Source organism: Diabrotica virgifera, chromosome 4 (genome assembly GCF_917563875.1).
Source record: "Diabrotica virgifera virgifera chromosome 4, PGI_DIABVI_V3a".
Lineage (NCBI taxonomy): Eukaryota > Metazoa > Arthropoda > Insecta > Coleoptera > Chrysomelidae > Diabrotica > Diabrotica virgifera.
In genome coordinates this window covers 162,892,294-162,909,384 of record NC_065446.1, presented here as the reverse complement: position 1 = coordinate 162,909,384, position 17,091 = coordinate 162,892,294, and the positions used below count along the sequence as shown (strand labels likewise).

Below are 17,091 nucleotides of genomic sequence, written 5' to 3'. Positions count from 1 at the left end.
ATAAAATATTTAAACATGTGGTGTATCTCATAAGGCAATTTATCAAAATGAAAATAAAAAAAGGATTTAAGGACTTTTTTCCATTTTGATAGTTGCGGTGGACAAGATAAATATAGAACAGTTTTTGTTACATACTTCTATATAGTGAAACAGTGTAATATTAACATTACACATGTATTTTTTGAAATAGCAGATTCACAAAACGAGGGTGATTCAATGCATGCCGTTATAGAAAAACGGAAAAAACATTAAGTTTTGTATGCTCCAGACCAGTGGATATCCATATGATACGATATGCCAAAGCATCAGGCAAGCCTTAATCCGTAACTGATTTAAATCAGAACCAAATTATAAATTTTTACCTATTTAAGGACACACATGTTAATTTTGAAGTAGATATTAATAGTAAAAGACTAAAGTAATCAAGTAAAATCGTCTAGAATAAACTATTTACAGATACGCAATAAAAATGCGAAAAATTTGAGATATTTTATACCATGATTTTTTCATAGTGATAGAATATTATTGTTATTGTAAAATTTATAATTTCCAATTAAAATTGTGAAAACTTAGTTGATATTTTGTTTAAATATCCCATAAAAACTCATTTTCTCTTAGCTATATTGCAAATAACTCAAAACATACAACATTTTAATAGTCAAACGGGAAAAATAATTAACACAGAGAGTGTAAAATGGTTGTTAGGCGACTTACAACCTTTTTCTACGAATACTCATGTTTAATCTCAAGGTCGTATCTCAATCAAACTCAAGATTTTCAATAGTTATTAAAATTAAAAAACACATCTCACAGTAATCCCTTATTATGATATAAATATCATATCACATTAGTGTAAAAGAGTCTAATCATTTCGCTACAAATTTTTAAAAAGTCATGTTTTCGTTTTTTGCCTCTCCTGTAAAATCGCTAAAACTGAGTTACAACCTTGTTCGATGGGGGTGTCGATTTCATCTTTTTTTTTTTCATTTTTAGGTTAAAATTCCGATTTTGACAAACTTGATTTTTTAATAAAAAATTAAGTAATCGTGTGAGGAAAAAAATAAATATGCCATTTTAATTGCCTATTTGTCTAATTTGTAAAATTCATATTAGAGTTTTCAAGAAGCGTATACAGGGTGACATTTTTTCTAAGACCCAAACGAACTAATTTTTTAAAGCCGGACCTGATTTTTTTCTAGTTTGAATAAATCAGTTGATTGGGTGATAACATAAATCAAATATTTGTTAAAAAAAATAAATTTTTGTAATAAAAGTTAATTTTTTTAAATCTGTGGTTTACTTTACCAAACTTTTAATTCATAGTCAAATTTGATTTTTTTATAAAAAATTAAGTATTCGTGTGGGAAAAAAATAAATATGCCATTTTAATTGCCTATTTGTCTAATTTGTAAAATTCTAATTAGAATTTTCAAAAAGCGTATACAGGGTGAAATTTTTTCTGAGACCCAAACGAACTAATTTTTTAAAGCCGGACCTGATCTTTTTCTAGTTTGAATAAATCAGTTGATTAGGTGGTAATAGTGTAACGATTGACCAAAATAGGAGGCACATCGATTTGACCGTTCAAAAATTATGACGAATATAAATTTATGTCAAAATGCGAAACTCGGCCTGTATATTATTAAACAAGGGGAGCAGACACTTTTTAATGGTCATTTGTTATTCCCCATAGGAGCCTCTATACGAGGTAGGAGTATGTACAGTTCCTTATGACTCACCCTGTATGAGAGTTCTTGAAAGCCTAAGGCTCGATACACATGTGTGTGTTTTCAAGTTGCGTGTTCGCTGCGAGCAAGCTGCGAGCAAACCAAGTTTCGCGTCAATACACATTGATTATCCAGCACAGACTGCCAAAGCGCCTGACTTGTTTTCAAGCCGTGTGCACATGGTGGCGTAGCAGAAATTGGCGTGCTCTCGGTTCACGTGGATTGCAAGTGCAAGCGGCTTGCATGCCGCGGCTCAGCTCTAATGTTCTTCTTCCTCTTACTTCTTGAATGTAGGCTTTAAAAGCCTGTTTCTTCTTCAATATTAGCCTCTTCAATTCTTTAAGTTATCGCACCATTTTTTTTTTGGTGTGCCAAAACTTCTTCGTCCATTTGGTGACTTATCTCGTGCTATTCGTACTATCCTATCCTTAGTCATTCTTCTAATGTGTTCTTTCCACTTCTGTTTCCGTTTTGTCACCCATCCATTTATGTCTTCTACATTGCATGATCTTCTTATGTTTTCGCTTCTCTCCCTATTCAACATACTTTACCCTGATATTCGTCGGAGTATTTTCATCTCCGTTGTTTCTAGTAGTCGTCTCTTTTAGATGTGTCTAGTCTTGTCTCCGCCGTGTATGTCAAAATTGGTCTAATTGCTGCTTTATAGATTCTTGCTTTTGTGACTTGTCTAAGGTGTTATTCTTTCAGATTGTGTCATTAAGAGATCCTACCGCTTTACTTGCTTTTAAGCTTTGTGGTCGTACTTCCTCTTCAACATCTCCGTAACTGGTTATATCTATTCCCAGATATCTAAACCTTGCTTCGTGCTTTAATATTTTCCCATCAATTTTGATTTTACATCGTAGTGGGTATTTAGATGTTGTCATACATTTGGTTTTTGTGCTGATATTATCATATTGTATTTCTTGGCTGTTATATTGCAGATGTGTGTTAATCTTTGGAGATCGTCTTCTGTCTCGGCGATTATTGTGGCGTCGTCTGCATAACATAATATTTGGATTTCTTTATTCCCCATTCTGTAACCATAACCTTTACGTACTGCTTCTATTATTTCGTCCATTATTATATTAAAGAGCAGTGGACTTAATGAGTCACCTTGTCTGACTCCGCTTTGTACTGGTATAAACTGCGTTAGTTTTCCATTTATCTTTGCCTGTATTCGATTATGAAAATAGATGTTTTCGATGGTTTGTATAACATTGCTTGGTATGTCTTCTATACAGTAAATGTAAGACGTCTTCGACTTGGATGCGATCGAAAGCCTTTGTCAGGTCTATAAAATATAGATATGCTGGTTTATTGTACTCGATGGCCTTTTCTGTGATTTGTCTTAGTACAAATACGGCGTCTACGCAGGATCTTCCGGATCTGAATCTTTGTTGTTTATCTGATAAATTTGTTAGTTTATTGATTTTGTTGGTTAGGAATTTTGTGGTTAGCTTAAGTGCGGTGTTCAGTAGACTTATACCTCTATAATTGTTGGGGTCTTCTTTGTCTCATTTCTTGTACATTGGTATCATTATGCTGTTTCTCCATGTGTCTGGTATCTTGCAGTACAATATTAGTTTTGTATAAGTTTTGTCATCTCTAGGGTTATACTTTCTCCTCCGTATTTTAGAAGCTCGTTGGTTATTCCGTCTGGTCCTGGTTACTTTCTGTAAACTTTACTTCCTGAAAACTAATTTCTATTTCGTGTCTTAATTCAGGTAGGTCATTGTTTTGATTATTATTTTCCTTTCCTTTATATAGTTCTCTCAAGTAGTCAAGTATCTCTAGAATAGAATAGAATAGAATAGAAATATGCTTTATTGTCATGAAAAATTTAACAATTTCATAGACAAAGCTTACAAGAATCATAAATAAAAACAATAACAAATACAATTTACTAAAATTATACAAATCGTCAATATAAATAAAACATAATAAAGTCAAATAAAAATCAGTAACAATCTATTGCAAAATTTAAAAAAATTGCAAATTGCAAAGAAATTTAATAAGTAATTTATTAAGTTATGCTGCTGCATATGACACTCAAATATAGATTAAGATTCTACTTATACATAACAATACTGTAATTTCTTAGTTATTGGTTAAGAAACTCTGCTATTGAATAATATGGTCTTTCAGATAAATAGGCTTTAGTCATTTTACGGAACTTGGGGAAAAATGTTGCAGATTTAAGTTGTAGAGGGAGATGGTTGTATAGTTTTTTTGCAGAATATAATATAGATTCCTTTACTAACTCACAGGACGGGATCGGTAAATAGATGTCAAAAGTAGAATTTCTGGTGGAATAGTCATGTCTAGGTCTTTCTGGAAAAACATGTAGATGTTTACGAATTAAGCAAACAGTTTCTAAAATATATAAAGAAGGTAATGTTAGAATTCTGTGATCTTTAAAGTAGCTTCTGCAATGTGTTGTTCTTCTGAGGCCAAACAGATATCTGATTGCTCTTTTTTGCAATTTAAAAATAACATCGGATTGGGCAGCTGTACCAAAACCCCAAAAAGGCAGACCATATCGAAGATGGGACTCGAACAATGAAAAGTATGTTATTTTGGAAGAGGCTAAATCCATTTCCTTAGAGACAGATCTTATTGCAAAGCAAGCTGAGGATAGTTTCTTGCTTAACACATCGATATGAAGGGACCATTTAAGGTTGCTATCTAAAAAAATACCAAGAAACTTTACAGAATCAACGATACTGATCTGGCTGTTATGAAGAGGTAAGGGTTGAAGAGTTCCTTTATAGGGTAATGCTACTGTTTTATCTACGTTAAAAGAGAGTAAATTAGAATCTGACCAGGATTTTATTGTGAGTAGATCAGAAGTTATAGTAGCATGAAGAGTTGCGATATTTGAGTTGCTCCAAGTGATACTGGTATCGTCAGCAAAAAGAAAAACTTTTCCATCGATTTTTAAACTAGTGATGTCATTAATAAAGATAAGAAAAAGTAGAGGACCCAATACTGAACCTTGCGGTACCCCACATACAACATTTTTGAGACTAGAGTCTGTATCATTTGCTCTAACCAGTTGTTTCCTATTTTCCAAGTAAGATTGAAACCAGTTCAAAGAAATACCTCGAATTCCATAGAAATCTAGTTTTTTTATCAAAATGTCGTGATTTACACAATAAAAAGCTTTGGCATAATCACAAAAAACAGTGGCAGTGTGGAGATTATTGTTTAATGCTTGATAAACCTCATGTAGTACAGAAAACATGGCATCGGAGGTACATTTATTATTTAAAAATCCAAACTGATTTTGTGATAAAATCTTGTTATCAACGAGAAAGGACATAAGTCGGGCTTTTAGGAGTCTTTCAATAATTTTGGAGAGTACCGGTAGTAATGCAATAGGTCTATAATTGCAGGCAATAGATTTTTCACCACCCTTATGAAGAGGAATAATGATGGCCGTCTTTAGGCACTCTGGAAATTTACCTTTCTCAAAAGAATCATTTATTAGAGAGATGAGGACTCCCAACACATTGTCTGGGAGATTTGAGAAAATTTTTATGGATAGTCCATCGGTACTACAGGAAGTTTTGCTTTTGATACTATTGATTGTTTGGATCAGTTCAGATTTACCAACCGGTCTTATAAAGAATGAATTCGAAACCTTTCCTGAATTAGGGAGATAGGAAATGGGATCTTGTTGTGACACAATAGTTGATGTTATATTTTTACTCACATTAACAAAATATTCATTTAGATTTTCTGGGTCTGGAAGGGAAAATGTTTGAGCTGTGTGAGTTTTATTTCGAAGATCGTTTATTATGGACCAAGTTTCTTTTGCAACACTTTTGGAGCTTCTGAGACGATTTTGATAATACAATTTTTTAGCCGATTTTATAAGTTTAAAATAGATTGCCCTGTACTTGGTGATATATTCAGTAACAGAGACGTTGGTAGTAAATTTCTTGATATACAGTAGTGAACGCATGTTTTTGGCTGATATGCGGACACCTTTGGTAGTCCAGGGTTTGCGATGTTTTTGCTTAATTGTGATTAAAGGAAATGCTTTATTGAAGATACGGACCAGCTTATTCAAAAAATCACTGAAATTATAATCGACGTCCATGGAAGGAAAGTGCCACTCAGAGGTTAAGTATAAATTTTGGAATTTACGAAAGTTCCGACCGGAAAAAATCCTGCCTAAACGTCGAGTTTTCGAGGAGGACTTGCTAAAGATGTTAAACTTCGTATAAACCGCTTCATGATCAGATAGTCCCGCATTAACAGTTGTAGCGCAGACATCAAGGGGTGAGAAATCTGAGACAATATAATCAATTATGGTAGATGAAGTTTTTGTAATCCTTGTAGGAGAATCAATGTGCATTGATAGACCATATGATTCAAATATGTTGACCAGGGATATTTGTGTAGCACAAGCAGAAGCATAATTAATGTTGAAGTCCCCGCATAAAATTTTCCTGCTTTTATGGGGCAGGTCATCTAACAAATTAAGCAGGTTCTGAAAAAATAGTTCCACGGAAGAGTCAGGTGATCTATAAATGCAAATAATATAAAGATTAAGGTTCTTACTGTAAACTAAGGAAAACTCAAAGAATGCTTCACTTAACAAAAAGTCATATTTTGTTACCAGAGAAAAATCATTATTTGTAGAAAGAATTAGGGTGCCTCCATGAGCTGAACTTGGACGGTCATACCTAGCAATAGTGGAATATTTTTCTACAAAAAGAGGCTCGTTGACTTCAAGCCAGTGCTCAGTAACCGCAACTATCGGTGGAAACCCTAATTCCTCTAGAAACAGAAATAATTCATCAGTTTTATATCTTATAGAACGAATATTAATCAGAACCATGCTAAATTGTTTCCCATTCGTTTGCTGGTATGTTATTGTATTCCTTCAATTCTGCCATTCCTTTCCGTTGGTTTCTTATGAATCTCCATATTTGTTTTTGAGTTCCGTAGAAGTCGCTTTCCATGCTTTTTGTAAACTGTTCCCAGTGTTCATTTTGTTCTTCTTACCAATTGCTTTGTTTCATTTCGTATTCTTCTATAGGTGTCTCTGGATTCTGGAGTGTTTGCTGTTTTATACTTCATGTAGGGCTCTCGCTTCTCTTTACATTTATCTTGTATTTCTTTTCTGAACCATGGTGTATTGTTGTTTCTTTTGTTCAGTATGACTTTGCGTTTTCCTAGAGCTTCTGTTGCTGCTTGTTGCTTCCCTGTGCTCTAATGTGCAGTTCCTTATTACAACTCATGTACTTCCGAACCGCCAGCGATCGCATGCAGCTTACTAGCAGCGTACACGTGGCTTGAAAAGGCAAATGTGCATCGAGCCTAAGGTAGACATCGCTAGGTGGGTGCATCGTCACTCTGGTGTAAGTGCCAGGTCACTGTAGAATACAAGGCTATAATAAAAGGTATAATGAACTTGTCAGAAGAGGATCAGCTTCAAAATACTTCGGTCCAGAGCCGGCCTTACGAATGCAAAAAAGCACTACCTGAACACAACACAACTCTCACTAGAAAAGTCCCCTCTGTCCCCTTACTGAATGTACGCCAACCAAGGGACACCTTCATAGAGGTACAAACTAGTAAACGGCTCTAGAATTATGTAATGGATATCATAAATTAATAAAAGATGTGCAATAACCCAACTGATCGAATTTTAGTATGCCTTGTTTATATAACAGGTGTCACCCGAGAAACAAACTTTTTTAGAAAGAGTGACTTTATACATCGCCATGTGAGGGGGTCCAAACAACTGCCATCCAGTCACTTTACTGAATTTTTTTGCTGTATAATATTATATATTTGGTAAATAAATAAAAACTGGTAAATATAATACTCAGATTAAAAATTGACTGCTTTAAAAAGTTAATAAATAGGGATCTTCTATACTGATGAACACATTGTGATATTTTTTCCAATAAAAAGAAGAACAAATATCTAAGAATAATTCACATAATTTATTATTATATATTCTCAACGTTCAAAGAAGTGTCTGTCCAAATAAATGGGAATGGATTTGCGCTGGAATAAAGGCTTGTAGACCAGCTAATGTGCAAAATAATTCATTATTTTATTGAATAAAATCTAATTAATTGTAATCTTTTATTAACAAAAAAAATGGAAAAACTCACAAGAAAATCATTATTAACTAATTAATAACTAAGAATCATTGGGTGCGGTTTATAATTTATATTTGAAATAAATTATATAGGTACGTTATCTTAAAATAATATTTTTAAAATTAAATAAAGGAATTTTATTATCTATGAATTATTCATATTTTAAACTAATTATGTTGTATTAAAATATTAAAAATATTATGTTGCTCCTAACGCCACCTGCCATCGTACCAACAAAAATCATACGTCGGTCGTTTAGTTTATAGTCGAAATGAAATATTAAATTTATAATTTTTTTCAAATCCAAATAATGAATAAATAATACAATTCTTTTATTCAATTTTAAAAATAATATTTTAAGATAACATACCTATACAGGGTGTAACAAAAATGAAGGTCATAAATCAAATCACATATTCTGGGACCAAGAACAGATTGATTGAACCTAATTTGCCTTAGTATAAATGTGCACATAAAAAAAGTTACAGCCCTTTGAAGTTTCAAAATGAAAATATATTTTTTTCCTTATATCGAAAACTGTTTCGAGATTTTTTATTGAAAATGGGCACGTGGTGTTCTTATTGTAGGAGCATCTTAAAAAAATATAACAGTGAGATGTGAACACCCCATAAAAATTTTATGGGGTTTTGTTCCCTTAACCCCCCCCCCCCCCACTCCGAACTCTTGTGTACGTTCCAATTAAATTTTAAAATTTTAAAACATTTTTGCCAGCGACAAATGCAATGTTTCTTCGTTCGAATTAACAATTAATCTGCTTGTACTTATAGACTACATTTTGTCGCTGCTGTTAACTACAAAGAGAAGTTGATCAGAACCACAGCAATCGCCGATACTAGCGACAAGCCAGCGACTTTTTGCGGCTGGCTTCGACTTCAAAAAGTGGTTCTGTCTGTAAGCGGCCTTAGACTTGTTTGCTAAAGTGCTTTTTTGATTTTTTTACGTTCTAATTATGTTTTTATGATACAGGAAGTCGATATGGATCTTCTTCAAGCTATTTTTGTGACTTGCATCTATAACTCTGCAGGAGCCGCTTTAGTAGATAGCTGCCGGAAGGATTTTGATGATTACATGAAATCTAAAATTTCATTTTTGATAACAGAAGACAATCCTGAACAACCGTGTGACCTAAGGTAAGTTTTTATATATAGTAAGGAACTTGCATAAAATTTTATATTAAAAAAATGCCATAAATCATAACAGAACATAATTTAAAACATAATAAATAAAAAAAAGTTGTTTTTGTCTTTTGTTTGGCCCCTAAACGAATAAAATTGAGAGGTTTAATTAGAGCAGCAAATCCACAACGCGTCCTCATTGGTCGTGACGTCACAAAGTTTAAAATGTTTTTAAAAGGTCCGCGTAATTAATTCATTACGTTTGATATTCGTTTACTTGTTTTAGTCATTTTATGGTGTATCTCAGCTTTATAAATCTTTAGATAGTTGCTGTGAACTATTTATAATTCATAATATCGATACATTTTTGGCAAAGTAACGTAAGTGGCATTTTTGGCGAAAATCATGTTTTTCTATTAAACTAACACTATTATTATTTAGAAGATACTGCCAAAGTGTAGTAAGCCTAGAATTACTTTAAACATAATATGTATAGGCTTACTACACTTTGGCAGTGCCTTCTGAACAATAATACCGTTAGTGTAATGAAAAAACCTGATTTTCAAAAATGTCACTTACGTTACTTTGCCAAAAATATATCGATATTTTAGTGCTTTTTATGACATTTTTTTATATGACCGAAGAGGGTTTTTCTAAAGGGTAGTCTGGTAACTTACCCATTGTCCAATATCAAACATTCATTATTCATATCCGATATTGAACAGTATATTTTTATCACCCCGTACATCACACGAGCCAATTTGTTATCATATTTAAACGTGTGCGGATTATTTAATTTGTTTAATTGTAGCAATTTACAAACAATATTTTGGCAATGGGCATTAAATTAGCTGACTAAGTATAAACCTTTGTTCTCTTGTGTGACCCAATTCATGTTGCCAACAAGAAATAATACATTTTAGAATCATTTTCAAGAATCACTTCAACCATTCCAGAGGTGCCTTTAACTTCATTCACTAAATTCAATATGTAGTATCCAAATAGAGTCTTCAACTAAATCGCGTACAAGTCATTATCAGTACTCAACGTTCTCCCGGGGTGATTACCCTAATGTCGGTGTTCTAAATAAATTCTATAATTGCTATTGGTGTTTCCATTGTCTGAAGAGACTACTCCACTGAGCATCGAGTATTTGACATGGTCCTCATTGAGAAAAAGGAAACATCGAGTTAGAAACGAGACTCGATAAACCTAAGACTACAGTCCACACCAAACAAACCCAGTAGCAGATAGACAACACTAGGCCCGGGAGAACAGAATCTACAAACAGAGGATCAACAAAGCATCCAGAACAGAAACTACAAACAGGAGAGCCGCAGAGCATCCAGAACAGAAACTACAAACAGAGGATCAACAAAGCATCCAGAACAGAAACTACAACCAGGAGAGCCGCAAAGCATCCGGAACAAAAACTACAAACAGGAGAGCCGCAGAGCATCCAAAACAGAAACTATAAACAGAGGATCAACAAAGCATCCAGAACAGAAACTACAAACAGGAGAGCCGCAGAGCATCCAGAGCAGAAACTACAAACAGCGGATCAACAAAGCATCCAGAACAGAAACTACAACCAGGAGAGCCGCAAAGCATCCAGAACAGAAACTACAAACAGGAGAGCCACAGAGCATCCAGAACAGAAACTACAAACAGGAGAGCCGCAGAGCATCCAGAACAGAAACTACAAACAGAGGATCAACAAAGCATCCAGAACAGAAACTACAAACAGGAGAGCCGCAGAGCATCCAGAACAGAAACTAAAAACAGGGGATCAGCAAAGCACCCAGAGCAGAAACCACAACCAGAGAAGCGACTCAACGCTCAAGAGAAAAAAAAACCGTAAGTTTTTGAATAGGTACATTTTTCCAACATTGCACGCATCGTATATCATAGCTAAATATTTATATCTAAATATCATATCTAAAAATTCACAAACGGTCCACTCTGTACAATATTTTTCATGTTTTAAATTATTTCACTTATACATAAAGTACTTATCTAATTATAATAAACGGTGGTTATCTCTAAAAATAGTTATTACACATTTATCTTAATTCGAAATTTTGGTTAATAAATACGTACACCTGCATAATTTTACTAACTATACAATGCTAACACATTGTAACTAAGAATTTTCATTTTTTTATATATTTACGTGACTACAAAATATTGCAATTCAGTCACCTAATTATTTAAACTGACCTATGTTAAACTGACGATTTAGTTACAAGGTCAAACAGGACATATTTTCTATTACGTAACCTCAAGGCCTCCGTAATTAGCGGTTAGTATTACAGGTGTTTATTAATATACAAGTTGAATCAGATTGATTGAAAATAAAAACATTTAATAGCGTATAAAATTGTTTACTCCTGAATAAAAGTAGGTAAATTTAAAAAATTGTTAAAAACATGGAAACTGCGTACGGCAAGCAGGCAGAGATCGGAGCAGATATATGTAAACTTGTATCGAATCTTAAAAGGGATTCTGCTTCTCGAAAAAATCAACAATATATTAAAAATCGTCAGGAGAGGTTGGATGATTATTGGATAAGATTTTTAAATAACCACGAAAGACTATTAGAGGGAGGTGCGACGAAAGACAAATACTTTGAAACAAAATATTAGGATCAAGTCTTCAAGACATATATTGAGGGTAAAACCCTGTTGGAAGAATATGAAAGAAACCTAAAAAGAGGAAAAGCACCAAAAGTAAGGGAGATACAGATAAGAAAACAAAGAATCGAGGAATTATTACGGCAAGAAAATGAACAAGACTTGCAGGAGGATGAAGAACTGCAGTTAGAGTTAAAAGAACACATGGAAAAGGTAAATACACTCATGATCGAAGCAACAGTAAATGAGGAGCTAGACTTTTTGGACAATGGAGAAGTAGAGAGAATAAATCAACTACACAGCACACAGAGGAGAGATGTGGTGACATTATCTCAGGTGAAAATTCCTGTATATGAAGGAAGATACGAGACGTGGAGAACTTTCCACGATTTGTTTACTAAAGTAATACATGAAAATGACCAATTATCGAACGTAGAAAAAATGCAGCACTTAAAAACTCAGGTAAGAGGGGAAGCAAACAGAATGATACAACACTTGCACATATCCGAGGCCAACTACGAAGTGGCCTGGAACATGTTAAAGGAAAGGTATGAAAACCCGAGGATGATATTGTTTAAACTAATAGACAGGATGCTGCTAGCGCAGGAAGTAAAGGAAGCTTCTGCTAGATCGCTACATGACACCTTTCACGAGTGTCTGGAAGCCATCGGAGGACTAGGAACAGACACGGAAGCATGGAGCCATTGATAGCCCGAATAAGCATAACAAAATGGGATAATGAAACAAGAAGACTATACGAAAACCACATTGGAGACAGTAGAGAGATACCGACGTACAAATCGACACAAACATTTATACAGCGAAGATTCCAAACACTGAAGCTGCTGGAATCAGAAAAGAGACCAGAGAAGCAAGGAGGATCGGGTAGGAAAACACGAACACACTGCGTGATGTGCAACGGAGATCACGGAGTAGCACACTGCAGAGAATTTCAGGAACTCAGTACAAGAGAACGGAACAGAATAATAAGAGAAAAAGGTTGGTGTGCGAATTGCTTAGCACATAATAGAGAAAAATAATGTCTTTCACAGCTGAGGTGCAGACAATATGGCGGAGACCATCACACAATGTTGCATTATGAAAGAGGAGCAAGAGAAGGAGCTCAAATGAAACGAAAGGAGAACAAACACAAGAAAGAAATGGAAGAGAATCGAACAATAGGAGAAACGGGTACCAATCGGACAGGTACAGGGGAGGAAATAATTATTCCTACAACGCCAGGGAACAAAATAACGGAAGGCGAGAAAATACGCAAGAGAACAATGGGCAAAGAAATAACAACACACAACACAGAGGTCAGAACTCAGTTAACTGTGCAAGCCATAAGGAAGGTGAAGCACTACTAGCCACAACAGTGGTACGCATAAGAGATGCGAAGAGAGGTTCTCACATAATGAGAGCACTAATCGACCAAGGGACACAATGCTCATTTATAACAGAACAAGCAGCGACGGCGCTAGGAACAAAGAGGCAGCAAATACAGGCGACCATATCCGGAATAGGCTCGTCAGGGGAAAAGACAGCCAACTGGAGTATGAAACTTTTGATCGGAACTCATTACCAAAGTGACTTCGAGATGGAAATAGAGGCACTGGTATTACCAAAAATAACAAGGGATTTACCGGAACAGGACATAATCCTACAGGACTATAACAAGAAGAATGCATTACTGGCAGACCCAAGATACTACAAGGTAGGGAAAATAGATTTACTACTAGGGGTCAAAAAATATAGCCACATATTGATGGAGGGTATGGACCGATTAAGTAACGGCCTACTCAGCCAAAACACGAGACTAGAATGGATACTGTCAGGAACGACACAAAGAAAAGAATCCAGTCCTCAGGAAACAAATCATAACATTATGACAATTGTAAAGGCAGGAAATTTCAGCTCTTTATCAGGGGCAACTACATACGTTAAGGATCGAGAAATACTTGTCCAAACAGAAAACGTAGAAAACTCCAAAAAACCGAAGAAGCAGTAGGTATAAAGGGAGAAGAAAAAGTGTACCAAACGGACACGAGTACAAGAATACACACACAAAACAATACAGTTCAATACAAAACGTCGATCGACGGAACGAACGCAAAAAGGTAATACAGGAAAATTACAAAAATAACTCTGAAAGAAGAGGGAAATGCAGAAGCAAATACAATAGTGCTAACGCAAACGGAAGACGTGACACGGGGACGTATCGTGATCACAGAAATTCAAAGTAATACGGACCACAGGAGTCGAAGATATACCATGACAAAACGTACAGAAAAACAAAAGAAGATAGACGTCGTGATACAAGGACGTATCGAGATCAAACTTATTGGAAAACAAGCGAAAACAAGAAGAAAAATTACAAAACAAATAAATACGGAAGACAAAATTATGCGAGGAGGAATCAATATAGAAACTATACAAATACGAATAAACATGAAACATATGAAAGAAGTACTTATCATAATAAGAATAGAAAACAAAGGAAACAGACGAGCACAGCAAGCTCAACAAGGAAGAAGAAATAAACAAAGGTCTCAGGTGACTTACAACCACCGTGAGCAACAGGAAAATTCGGTGCCTGATGCAAAATTTTTCAGGAATGTATGCAAACTAGATAGGGATTGACTTTAAGGGTTGAAAACTAAGTTCGGGTGAGATGATGCTAAGAGGTATGCCTAGGGTGGTAGTTCGGATCCCACTCGGCATAAGACCTGCATATTTAACACGACAATAGATTGTTTACATGATGGAGAAATAAGCAAACGGAACTTGGAATTGTGGAATTAGGATAATTTTTTTTGAAATCAGCTATTACGTTGCAATTGGAGGGATTATTTTTTCCCCGTCCCAAGGAATCTAATAACTATATTAGATTATTTTAGACTTTTCTACAAACTTACACAACTCCTGTATACAACTACAGGGTTGAAAACCTAATACTTCAATTATGGACCGAACAAAAGGATAACACAAAAGGGAGACCAATCTAATTAATTCATAAACACATACATACAATGCTATAATAAGAAGAATATTAAATACTCTAATAATAAATAGTCTAATAATAAAATTCATTAATAACTTGTATGTAGTTCAAGGCTGAGTTGAATTAAAAAATGCATCAGCATTTAGGAAATATTAGCCTACAATATAATTATCATGTCATATAACACAAGTTTACAAAAACTCAGCTGGTATGTTATGTAATAATATACAACGGTATCTAGAATAACACAAACACAACGGCGAAGCATATCTACATAAAGATAATCCGAGAGCTCGTAGCACAATTAGATAATATTAATAATAAAATTTCTAATACTACAATCCAACAATACGATTATAATAATAAGAGAATACAATCTTAACACATTGAAACATATATACCACTCAATACCTTTCATGTGCCATTTCTTAAACTAAACTTTGACTTGAATGTTTTTTATTTAATTCTGATTCAGATTTAACTTTGATGTTATTACCTAAGGTGTTGCAGTTGGAGAATTGTTAATTTATCACACAGAAGTAAAAATTGTTAATTTGTTCAAAGACGAGTGTCTTGTCATCACATTGTATTAATCTATTGTGGTATAAATACTTTATCATTATCATTGTAAACTTTGAGCACTGACTACATTCGTTATTACTTATTTCGTCGGGCAGTATGTCCAATATCAAACATTCATTATTCATATCCGATATTGAACAGTATATTTTTATCACCCCGTACATCACACGAGCCAATTTGTTATCATATTTAAACATGTGCGCATTATTTAATTTGTTTAATTGTAGCAGTTTACAAACAATATTTTGGCAATGGGCATTAAATTAGCTGACTAAGTATAATCCTTTGTTCTCTTGTGTGACCCAATTCATATTGCCAACAAGAAATAACACATTTTAGAATCATTCTCAAGAATCACTTCAACCAGGCCAGAGGTGCCTTTAACTTCATTCACTAAATTCAATGTGTAGTATCAAATAGAGTCTTCAACTAAATCGTGTACAAGTCATTATCAGTACTCAACGTTCTCCCGGGGTGATAACCCTAGTGTCGGTGTTCTAAATAAATTCTATAATTGCTATTGGTGTTTCCATTATCTGAAGAGACTACTCCACTGAGCAACGAGTATTTGACACCCATTATGAACATAAAGCTTTATTATTATGATTAATTGATTTTAATTTTGTAATAAAAACCGTTAATATTGAAGAAAAATATTATTCAATCTGTAATGTTCTTTCCCCTAAAATATACCAAAAGTTATCTTTATTTTTATTCAAAATACACTTGATTTATTAAAAAAACTATTAAGCAGACAACAGATATTAAATAATTGAATGAACTAAAATGTCTTTTAGTATGATAAGATTGATCCAAAAGAAATTGTTCTATATGGTCCACATAATGTTCAGAAAAAAATCACACCATTTTGAGCGTCATTTTTGGGGGGAGAGGGGGGAGAAATCGGTAAAGTCGTAGTTTTTTGCGCTTTTCGTCAATATTTCTAAAACTATGCGGTTTAGCATGAACAACCTTCTATACAAAAATGTTCTACATTCAATTTGAAATAAAGAAAGTCCAATATATAATCCTTCTAAAATGAACGGTTCCAAAGTTACAGAGGTAGAATAGTATAATTGGTCCAAAAAAGGCCTAACCCAGACATCAAAAATAAAGGTTTTCCTCTATTGTTCTATATGGTCCACATATGGTTCAGTAAAAAGTTACACCATTTTAAGCATCCGGTTTGGGGGGGAAATGGGGGAGAAGTCGGTAAATTAGTAGTTTTTTTACGTTTTTGGTGAATATTTCTAAAACTATGCTTTAGCGTAAACAATATTCTATAGAAAAATGTTCTACATAAAATTTAAAATCAAAAAGGTCCTATACATAATTGTTATAAAATCAACGGTTCCAGAGTTACGGAGGGTGAAAAGTGGAGGTTTTCGATGCTTTTTATATTTTTTGGGCAATTGATGATGATTTTGGGTGGCGAGGTTGACGTTTCTTCAAGGGCTTATCAGTAACATACCATCGGCCACTAAAATAGCAAATTTGATTTATAAAACCCAATCTTGTTAAAGGAAATCAGTAGGAAATTGCCCAAATAAAATAAAAAGTATCGAAAACCTCCACTTTTCACCCTCCGTAACTCTGGAACCGTTGATTTTATAACAATTATGTATGGACCATTTTGTTTTAAACTTTATGTAGAACATTTTTCTGTAGAATATTGTTTACGCTAAAACATAGTTTTAGAAATATTGACGAAAAACTTAAAAAACTATGAATTTACCGATTTCTCCACCTCTTCCCCCAAACCCGACGCTCAAAATGGTGTGACTTTTTCTGAACATTATGTGGACCATATAGAACAATTTGGTGTTGGAGGATGACTTTCACTTTGAATGTATGGGTTTGGGTCTAATTATACTATACTATTTA

At 34.1% G+C, this 17,091-nt stretch overlaps 1 protein-coding gene across 1 annotated transcript in view; it reads left to right on the top strand.

Annotated features, from left to right (window-relative positions):
* LOC114336768 (dynein axonemal heavy chain 10) overlaps positions 1–17,091 on the top strand; it is an 863,661-nt gene that overhangs the window by 478,848 nt on the left and 367,722 nt on the right. Inside the window, exon 38 of the mRNA XM_050648469.1 lies at positions 8,843–9,006. Coding sequence (XP_050504426.1) covers positions 8,843–9,006 — 164 coding nt within the window. The remainder of the gene's footprint in view (positions 1–8,842; positions 9,007–17,091) is intronic.